General features: G+C 39.2%; 1 protein-coding gene across 1 annotated transcript; it reads right to left on the bottom strand.

Moving 5' to 3' along the window:
- Positions 1–4,204: 4,204 nt before the first annotated feature.
- en1a (engrailed homeobox 1a) lies at positions 4,205–10,138 on the bottom strand. The gene is made up of 2 exons (XM_088606010.1): positions 9,294–10,138; positions 4,205–5,919 (listed from the first exon to the last, which is right to left on the bottom strand). The coding sequence occupies exons 1-2, from the start codon at positions 9,802–9,804 to the stop codon at positions 5,600–5,602; spliced, it is 831 nt and encodes a 276-aa protein (XP_088462136.1). The 5' UTR covers positions 9,805–10,138; the 3' UTR covers positions 4,205–5,599.
- Between the last annotated feature and the right edge of the window lie 1,063 nt (positions 10,139–11,201).

The following is an 11,201-nucleotide window of genomic DNA, read 5'->3' as shown; positions in this document are numbered from 1 at the left end:
AAAATAATCAACGTCTTGTTCACCCAAAGTCTGTGTTTGCAATGGTCGACAAAAATGTGTATGGGAATATCTAGTTGCGTTCTTTCTTCAAAAGGTCACTTTTATTGGAAAAACTGGGAAGCACAAGATTCCTTAATAACGATGCCTAAACTGCGTTAGTTTTAGCAATAATATTAGTCTACCTGCCCCCCCTCCTATCTTAATAAGAAGAAATAGGTATTTCAGATTTTGTCATTTTCGAGAAACTTTTTATTGTTTTTTTTTTGTATTTACCGTAACTTATATTTACTCATTTGTTTCGCTTATATCAAGTTTCATAAAGTGCAAGGTTTAACATTTGTTCCAATACACATAAAACTGTCTGAGTGGAACATGGAAATCTTCCGCCGTCATTTACATTGTTTTACAACAATATTCATATTAATTCGGGGCTGTTAAATGTTATTTTACATTCTCGTTGTTGCTGAAAATAGTTTATTTTAGCAAAGTAACTTCAACTATCAGATAAGTTCAAATCACGTAATATGTGTATACGTTTCGACTCTATGCAAAGGTATAATGCATAGAAACATTAGCTGTGCTTTTAATTTAAGAGGAATTGAAATATTGCAACGTTAGAAATAAGTTGTATTTTCTTTAAATTAAATTAACCCAGTGTTAATACGATTTAAACCTCGTTGCTTTTGTTTTCATATTTTAAACACTTCTGCGTCGATACAAATCTGTTATCCTTTTGAGGAAGGTTGTATGGTCATCAAAATGTTCAGCAGGTTTTAAGTCTAATTTCCTGCCACAAAAGGAATCATTTGAGATGCAGTCAGCGTTAATTTCTCAGATTTCGTTGCTAAAGAAGACGCCCTTAGAAAAGTGTGAATTACTATCAATATTTTAAAAGGCATTGTCAGCTGATCTTATATCATTTAACAAATGTAACAAATTAATGTAGCCATCTTCAAGTACACTTCAAATTAATACACCCCAAACAACATTATTGGGCTATTGTCACTGACAGACAAGGAAACAGATGAGGAATGGGTGGTTGTATACGTCAATAAGTAGGTGTAAGTTCAAGCAATAGAAATAGTTTTGTAAGTCCCTTAATTCTGTACTTCAGTGCTTTTATGCATGAACGCCTGCATTTTGACAAAATCGTTGCAAACCTATACGCTTTGTAATACGTATGCATTTTCAGATTACATTTTCAAAACCTTCTGCTTCAGTTTGAAATCTTTATTCGTTATTCACAGATACAAATAGATATTTCTGTAGATTGAAAAATGGCAGACCGTCTCAGCAGTGTGAACAATCTCGTGGATTTCTTATATGGTAGATGAGAACATGTTTGTTATCCGCGTATCGACAAGCCGATCACACACGTTTTTGCACGCTGTTCTGTAAATGTCTCGACAAGAAACAGCCTTCTATTACTTTTAAAAAAAATGTTGCAAATGTAAGAAAAAATAATTATTGTTACTATCAAATCCCATGGGAAAAAAATTGTTGTATTATTCTTGGTGTTACTATGAAGTCCAAATCTAAGAAAAATAATTATTATTAATAGTTTTATAACCCATTAAAAATTACGATCAATCAAAACGTATGGGGTTTAAACAAAAGCTCCTATATAAATCTTCCTCTTTTGATTGAAGGATTTAGTGAAGAACATCATGAGCAAGGATTTAGTCTGTGGAAGGGAATAATTTAAACGATAATCAGACTACATCTACACACACTGCAAAAATACCTACAATCGGGTGCAATTTGCATATACTGTATCTCCGCATTCTAATGTTAACTATGGAAGCGTCAGGCGGTGTAACATAAAGGTTTTTCCAAATATATTTGTGATGTTCTCCATCCTGCTTCCTATCTCTAAATTATTGGTTCGGTAACCTGTCTTTTGTGGCAACAGCAAGCTAATAATTCAACATAAACTCTGTCATGCAAAACCCGATCAGCAAGTTTCGCTCTAACTTCAGGCTGAATCAAGATGTCATTCCCAGATATATGGATCTTGAACATATATACGCACACTGGTTATAGATTTCAACGTCTGTTGCGTTATAGCCTATATTACAGCTATCCGAGCTTTCAAACAGACACGCTGTGGCTCATTTAGCACCAGCACGGATTTTTTTTTTGTCTTCGAGCAATTTCACAACAACTCGTTTCGCCGTAGTTTTAACAATGAGATGCGGGCCCCGGGAAAGGTTAACAACTAAAGTGTTAAAAATCTTAAATCGTCAGTTTTGACGGCGATGCGTGACCTTTGACCCAGAGGGGTAGGTCTCCCTTTTAGGTCTGCTTTGATTCCGGGACAGAGGCACAAAAGAGCGCGCTGCCCCGACACAGGCCGTCGGGAAATATAGTCCAATGAGGTTTGCGTCATAGCCGTGCCAACGCGTGTCCCCGAGCAGAGAGAACGAGTCATTTAAGTCACGCAAGCCGGGGTCCGGACATAAACGTCGTGGAAGCGGCTTTCTGGCGTATTTTCTCTTGTTATTGCATTTCAGGAGCTGGGCGTTTTTAATATCCACCCGGCGTGTGAGACTCTCGGTTGAGCACAGACTCAAAGGGATTTGCGCAGGGAGTCCGATCTGGGTGTGCTCCTGGGAGAGAGGGAGAGAGGGAGGGAGGGAAGGAGGAGGTGTGAGAGGGACGGTGGAGTAACAGTGAAGGCTCAGACTATACCCATAATTTACACCCTCGGAATTTCCTCACTTTTTTCTTAACGTGGTTTTTAAAAATGCCGTTTGATCTTGCTCTTGCTGACTATATTTTTGGCGTCCCTCCACGCTGTCTTCATAAATTTACCCTACAATCGTAACAAATGCTGAGGACATTAGAAACATTAGAACATTAGAAAGTTCGCGCAGTATGGGAAAATGCCTCATGTAGTGATATTTTGATAACTCAATAAAAATAGTGATGCTAATTCAACTGTTCAATCATCAGAAATGTTTGGAGAGCTCCCAACACTGAAAGGGATAAACGGTTTACGCAATATGATCACAAAATGGGGGGGGAACGTCATGGAAAAAACAGTGATGTTTTAGCCTAGCGGCGCGGAACGCAGGTTGCATTTTGTATTTTGAAAAGGGAAATTTAATGTGGATCCACTAGGCCTACTCGGTCTAAAAAAAAGGATTCAGGATTATGGCTTTTTGGGGGAAAAAATCGATACAATTCAAAACGAAAATATACTATTATATTTTCTACCCTTATCCAAAGAACGTCAACAAGGCCTAACGTCGTGGAACATACGAGGCTACACACAATTGTGTATTAGTTTTCATGCAGAACTACATCACATAAGAATGCACATTTGGTAACCTTGCAAAGACTAGGCTGTAGACACGGGGAACGATCTCTCCTTCAGGCGCTGGTTTTACCTGTTAGAATATCGCCGATAAAAGTGCATCCCGGGGGATACTAAAGTCTTCAACAAGCAATAATAAGTACAATTATTTATACACAATGAATTAAAACATCAGAAAGCAAAAAATAGATACTGAGGACATGAAACAGAGTCGACTTTAACGTGTACGGAGAGCACGAAACTGCCCGGAGTCTCCTCTACCGCCTGCCGTCGACTTCAACCCGCTACGAACCTGGAACTAGAAGGTTTCTCTGCAGACCGCTTTCCAAACGTGGCATTTTATCGCTTTAACATATTTTATAGCATGACAAAACGTTGAATGACTAAAAAGCCATCGGCAGCACGAAACTTTATTTTGTCGTTTCATTTTGTGTCATAGACAATCGCTAATACATTGCACGGGGCTAAGCAATTGATCTCCCTAAGCTTGCATCGTATCTACTAATGATTATTTAATGTCTTTACTTAGTGTTTAAACAGCTATTGGCTCCCTACTGCGTTTGCCGATTTTACTGTCCTTACTTTGCATCGTTATGAGCATTAATCTCTGGACGCATTGCAAGACTAATAGCGAATACCCTATTCCAGTAATTAATTAACAGTGTAAATAAGTAAATATCAAAATCGTATATCCAAAGACATTTCTATATAATGTGTTGAATGGATGCTGTACAGCACAGTATATAAATGTAGACTTCTGTACTGACAAAATACACTTACAAGGAACATTGTAAAAAAACACACAAAAATACAAACAGATAATACATAATGCAGGTCCGTTGCAAGCTTGGATATAAATTGAAATACAAGTCAGAAATACACACAGTGGTAACAAATGCCATTTAATAAACGAAAGTGTTCCATCATTTTGCCGCGACACAAACAGTGGATTCTGCTTTGTTTTTTTTCTTAAGTGATAGTCGGCCTTAGACTTACTGAGCGACCTTGAAGACACTCATTTGACCTCACAAGCTCTCCTTGTATCGATTCCTTCAACCAGAAACGTTAGACATTTGTGCTTGCAGCTAAACCACATTATCCTAGACATCACTAAATAACACCAATCCGCAGAACACGGGAGCCTACTCTTAAGGAAACTCTTCTTTGTTTACATCGTAGAGAGAGCTCCCCCATAGACCTGGAATAACTTTTGGTTCAATATACCTGAATGACAAAACAGATTGAAACGTAACATTTCCCCCTTCACATTTATTACAGAGTTATATTAATTAAAATCGATGCGACGGAGGATTTAAAACGTGCATTTGATTTAAGCATTATCATAATTGTCTGCAAACCATGATATATATAGTCTGTGTACATGTATTGTACGTAATGTCTTAATTCATATACGGGGGAAAAGCCTCACGTAAGCGTGATTATAGGAATCCTCTTGTAATCAATTAATCTCTCCTGAAGCCTCCCCCTGTTCACCCCCACCCCTTCCCTGCGAAAAAGGCTTGTTTAAGAAAGTGTAATAGGACGGAAAAACAACCATCGTTCACATAGAACAGTTAAAAAAAAAAAAGTTTATTTTCCATTTTTCCTGCATTATCGAATCAAATCGATGGGCGCGTTTGGACATACTTTGACCTGGTATAAACTCCGACATTACAAGAACTGCCTTGTGCGCCCTCCCAGCTTCAAGATCTCCCGCAGACTTGAGGTGGCTCGGTTTAGTCTCAAGGTGTATTTAAAACAATAAACGTTAAGGAATAGTGATGAACTGCAGCCAAGAAAAAAAAAGGAATCGAGAGCACATTCTACACTTTATTTCAGACTACATATTTCTGAACATATTAAAATCTTTGGCTTGTAGCGACGGTTCAGGAGCGCAGTCTGTATAGAACTGTGAGTTAAGAAGAGTGAGACAAAAACACGTAAGAACCCCTATTGAGTCAGACACGTACTAAAACAGTGAGCAACAACATCATAAAGAAAAAGATAAAATCTCCAGCAAGTAGGGATCGCTATAGACACATCCTTACCTGAAATCAAATATATACAACGTCTTATGGTGTTTGGCTATATATAGACTTTTTATATCGTTCGTTATTTATATAGTTTAGTCCATATACTATGAGATAGACATAGATCTGATTTAAATAGCACCTGTCCCACTCCATTCGCTGTGTTAATTTTTTTTTTGTCTTCGAAAGCTTCGTTTCTGGCCCTCCAGCCAGCGCCCGGCAGTACATGGAAAAGAAAAGTGTGCTGGGATCATTCGCTGTCGTCTTTGTCTTCCTGAACTGTGGTGGTCGAGTGATTGTAAAGTCCCTGGGCCATGAGCTGCAGGGCCAGACCGTTCTTGAAGCCATTGGCTTTCTTGATCTTAGCCCTCTTGTTCTGGAACCAGATCTTGATCTGTGACTCGTTGAGGTTGAGTTCCTGGGCCAGAGACTGTCTCCTCTGCTCTGTGATGTACCGATTGGCTTGAAACTCCGCTTTAAGTCTTTGCAGCTGCTCGGCTGTAAAAGCGGTTCTAGGTCGCTTGTCTTCCTTCTCATTTTTCTTCTTTTTCAATTTTCGTGTCCTTGGGCCTAGTGTAGAAACAACAATAAAACGCATACGTAAATATCAGTAAGCCCTGGGTATCTGTTCCACAGGCTATAGATAGGAGATGACGGGATCTACGAATTCCGAAGTCGTGAATAAATCCATGTCATTTACCAACCCGATAATAATTTTGTCTGCAGTGGTAGGAAACGATATATGTTTTCTGCTAGGTGAGAGAATTTTGATGACGCGCCACGAAATCACTACATTACAATAAGTGATTAGATTATACCTTTGCGTTGCACGAGCAGTTTTGGGTTTTATGTGAAAGGGATTCCCAATGTTTTGCTCCATGCTGCGGCAAACCTATTTCCCTAACAAAAGAATATTTCTTACAGTTAGGTTGCGTGTTGAGAGTATATTCTGGCAAATTACGGCTAACAAAATATGACCGTTACAGCAGTTGCTGGGGTTAGTCTGAAATAAACTGTACACTAGTATGTACATTAAAATACATTTTGTTTCGCTCAGAACCGCTTATTTAAAAGCATAATATACAAGATAACGTTTTCATAATATACTAAATTTAAGTTTTAAAGAACGTTTCCGATCTGTTTCAACATTTTTCTGAATTTCAAAATGTGCACAGAAATATACATATACAATATGAAAAAAAAAATATTTTTTAACATCCTGCGTTTTTGAAGACATTTCAAAAACATCCCAGAATTCCGGCCTAAACATACACTATTCCTGATACGGTAGGATTTTTAGAAGGATCGTTTACGAGCGATCTTCGTTGTCACTACATAGTTTAGTGCCATTTTCGGGGGCATTTCAATATTACAATAATCATTTTGTTATTATTGATTTGGTTGTAAGGTTGTTTTTTTGTCAGCGATCACTGTGTGCCGAGGTGTGAGGGTGTTCATCAAAAAGAAAAATAATTTATGACATTTAAAATATTTCAGAAGTTCCTATAACGATATAATAATAGTTGGCATATTAATAATGTCTTAAATACGAAGATAAAGACCGCCATGTTTATTATGATCATACTAGGTCTGCCCGAGGAGAGAGCCACGAGTTTTGTATCTTTATGCGGGCGATCTATTAGACTATATTATGGTACTTTTGTCACGCCGAGAAAGACAAAAATGATCCATTCTCTCCTGACTGAGAGTTCAACCATCCGACTACAGTGTAAGGCCCCACTAAACAAAGTATATTTCAAAACACAACCTCACATAACTAATTTTACATGCAAGGAATGCGGGCTAAAGATTTTAAGAGTAAGCCACGCCTTTTTTATTTGGAAAATTGTGAACACGCTGCAGTATTATTATCACATTTCCAGGAGTCCTCGGTGTTTATCAAACAGATAACAGCACAGGCCAATTTTTTCCTAGTGGAAATCCAGTAGATATAGTGTTATAGGTAGGTATTTCCACGCCGAACGAAAAATGTAACACTTGCAGCGTTTTGCAGTTATTTTCCACAAATAAATTTACACTTATTTTTGAGAGGCTAGAAAATTGCGCAATCTTCAGAAATGTGTACTATTTTTACTTGTTCCTTTTTCGAAAGCCGCAAGAGAACATGGTTGCTCCAGATGACTGCGGTTAGAGACCTAAGAGAAACCACTATAAAGTTTACTTCTACTTATAAAAGTACTCTTTCCAGTATTATGGATAATAATAATAAGTTTTACATGCATTCTATATATTTCTATAATTCTATAACGCAAGAGGCTTTGTTCAAGTTCGTTTAATAAATGTCAACGAAACATAACAACGGATAGTGCACTCAACACAAGCAGTACAGCCCTAAATGAATGGCCCAATTTATCAGGGGAAGGTGTGAGTGTTTGCGTGTGAACTCCGGGGTCTGTAGTTAAATCTGATCGTTGTTGTAAAAGAATTAATGCAGAAGATTACCCCATCCAGGCCTAAAATCGATGCGCCCGAGAGTGAAATCAAGCCAAATGAACTGACAGAGCTTCTGTATAAGTGTACGGGGTAGTCTTGTCAATGTGTCATTTCTATTAAATTCACCGTAGGGTTCAGCAGTGCCAGGAGTAAACTAGAAATATCATAGTTCACAGGGAACGTAACACAGACCTAGTAAATCAGCAAATTCCAATATTGTATTTTAACTTCACTGAGCTTAAGAACAAGCAGTGTCGTGTCGGTGAACTGTTCGCACTGACAGCTTAATCAGTCTATCAATCAGCTCGGTCAATGCAACTTTCCTTTCTCTGTGGAGAAGGACCTCCAAATTGATCACTTTCAGAAGTGGAGGTACAGCAGGCTGCTAGGATTGAGAGTACGCGCAGAACCCGTTTTAGAAAGCGGTATCCTAGCGCTGTCCTGTCCCGCGGGTGTACTGCAGTACCTCAGTGTTATGGGGGGAAAAAAAGAAAACATAATTTGCAGTGCAGGTCACAAAAAGTAAAGAAAAATATTTATATTATCACACTACAACCCTTTTTCTTCTTATTTTTTCCTCTTGAAAAAATATCCATTGATCGATTTTGTAACGTCGTGAAACGTGAATCTTGCATAAACGTTCAAATGTAGCCGATTATCTCAAAGGCTTGTGAATGCAGTGTCGTTAAAGTTATTAATGCATTTCGTTATTATTATTTCCTTTTATGTTACTGGTGACTGTCTATCGTGCTTTATTTTTCCTGCACTCATGTTTATATATGGTTTCATAAAAGAAATTCTCATTAGCGCGCTTAGCCACACAAAGGCAGGCTACAGTAACGTGTTTGTAAAGGCAGTGCGATATACGGAATGCTCAATTAACTTCAGTGCCTAGTGTTTTTGTATCAGATGTGCCCGATTGCCTTGTTAGAATATTCATCGCCTAAAATGCATATTTTAAATTATTTTTTACACACAAAGGCTGATTTTCGTACTTGCCCAAGTTGAGAAGAGATCTTCACGTCCACCTACAATTTTACAGTTGCATGCGAAACGAAACAGCCACTGTTTTCTAAACCGGCAACAATTTACTGGTTCCAAAACACAAAATGTGCTCTTAAACCGCGGCCTTTAGGCCTCCAATTATTATTTTGTTTGAAAGGCCCTGAATTTAGCATATTGACAGACTGAGATTTAGTTATCCTAAAAGGACCAAGAGTTCTAGCATCTAAATTAATTTGCTGTGAACTGCGAGTCAACATTCAGCGGGTCTAACGGCCTTCGAAACTTTTTTTTTTCCCTCGCTCGCCTCGCTATTCTGTCGCCCAGCTGAATGTGAATGTATGTATATCTAGTATTGTGACTGTGTGTACAAATATCGTGCACAGGCTGTGTTCAAGCGTGATCCATTTTCTGTTACTCTTTTTTTTTTCCCCGACGCAAGCAATATATATATATATTATTTCATAAAAAAGAAACTATTGCCTTACCAGATGATGGTCTGTCTGAATACCTTGTGCAATATACCCAGGCAGGCCATAGTAGCGGCTGAGATTCTTTAGTCGCCGCCGTTCCTCCATTATTCGCGCTCATAACCATAAGAGAGGGGTTATTCTCGCCGTATTTGGCCGTGTTAGTTCCATTTCCTTCGCCCGGCTTCGACGGGCTCTGTTTCGACGCCGGCGAGGGCGAGGAGGACGAGGAAGAGGTGCTGTCACTGCTGCAGTTTGAATCCTGGCACAGCGTGCTCGGGTGAGACGGCCTGATGACCAAAGGGTTCACGTTCTCCCTGCCGGAGGTCTGCGCTCGGTCCCTGTTCCCGAGCTCCTTCTTGCACCCAAAGTCCGGCCGCAGGATGTTGTCAATGAAAAAGTTGGTGGTTCGGTGAGCCTGCTGCGCTGCCGGGTGAGGCAGGATCGGCGGAGAGGGCAGATTCGGGGACAGCGAGACGCTCTCCCCTTCGCTAGAATCCCGGCTACTTGAATCCTTGTGCTCTTCCATATCTGGATCCAATTCGCTTCGCCTCCTCTTTCCGAACCCAACTCCACTTGTTGGCGAATATTTATTTGTATCCCGTTTCTTTAAAAAAAAAAGCCTGGCAATATAGTCGGTCAATATTTAAAAAAAAATACAATAAACACCTCTTTTTCTTTTTTTTTTAAATGGAACCAACCTTGTCTAAATTCGCGGCATCCTACAAGTGTGTAGGATTTTAGCTCCAAGTGTCATAATCTGCCCGCCTGGCGAAGCTGACAACACATTGCGCGCCGGTTTGAAGTCCCTGCGTTTCTCTTATCTATGACAGTTCGATCTTTGCAAACTCTCCTAAAATCGCTCAGCCTCTCCACACTTTTTTTTTCCACACCAACCGGAAGCACGTGAGCCTGCACACACGTGCAATGAACCAATCGACGGGAGCGAGGCGCTCTGACACCAGCCCCGGTGCCCAATTGCCTCTTGCGATTCTTCGCAAATAAATAATAAATGGACTTTAGAAAACCAAGCAAGGGTTCACAGCGGTACTCTGTACATCCGTGCAGATGCTTATTGTATGTGCAGTGCCGACTACCGAGAATTTAAAATCAGCCCCAGTGCCGATGCTCAGTGTTCTTGTCATGCAGGTTCCTTAAGGTTTTCCAAAACTTTGTATTCTGGATTCAAAACCGCATGATTCTTATTATTGTTCATAGCAAATATGCCCAACAACACAAGCGCACGCGACCCATAACCCATAATAACCAGGCAATTAAATGAAACACAAGACTCTTGCGGTCGTAGGTAAATTAGCATTATGCCGTAAGGTAAGTTGTAGGTAATACTAAAAGCGCACAAAAAGTTTTATTGCTGTATGTCCGGTTTTACAGCGACTTACATTGTGGAGTTGAGGTTGCAGCAGTTCTGACAATACAGGTGAAGCTAACTATATAATTGCTTTTGATCACATTCTCGGTTTTTGTGTCCAGTGTTTAAAACACTTGGATTAGACCTTGTCAGGAAAACACAAAGGACAAGATTACAATTAGCTGCTTTTCGCTTTACTTTTTTAAAAAAGATTATGATAGTCAAAAGCAGTTAGAAACATTTTTACTTTATATCATTGACCACATCTTTTAATATTGGTATAGTTAACGTTTTTATTTATTAATAATTAACATAGCGGACTTCAACTGTACATTCTACAGTATATGTTTCTGTCTGGAGCGACTTTCTTGAACAAGTCTACGTTATTTCAAACTATGCTTCCAGACCCGCAATTGTAAGGGGCTTCATGATTGTTACCTGGATATAATTTGCTTTTAATTGAATACAACCTCTTGCAGACACCTAACGTGTGTTACCGGCCTCTACCCTTGGTGTACAACACTTTGCAAAATAATTAAAAATACTCATAAAAAATA

The sequence above is a fragment of the Lepisosteus platostomus genome, chromosome 14 (genome assembly GCF_059453375.1).
Source record: "Lepisosteus platostomus isolate fLepPlt1 chromosome 14, fLepPlt1.hap1, whole genome shotgun sequence".
Lineage (NCBI taxonomy): Eukaryota > Metazoa > Chordata > Actinopteri > Semionotiformes > Lepisosteidae > Lepisosteus > Lepisosteus platostomus.
This window is presented reverse-complemented; position numbering and strand designations above follow the sequence as displayed.

Bases quoted from the DNA above. Each gene is read 5' to 3' on its own strand.
- en1a (XM_088606010.1), bottom strand. From the start codon at position 9,804: ATGGAAGAGCACAAGGATTCAAGTAGCCGGGATTCTAGCGAAGGGGAG. The intron at 5,920-9,293 runs GTAAGGCAATAG...TTTCTACACTAG, and splicing joins TTCAGACAGACCATCATCTG to GCCCAAGGACACGAAAATTG.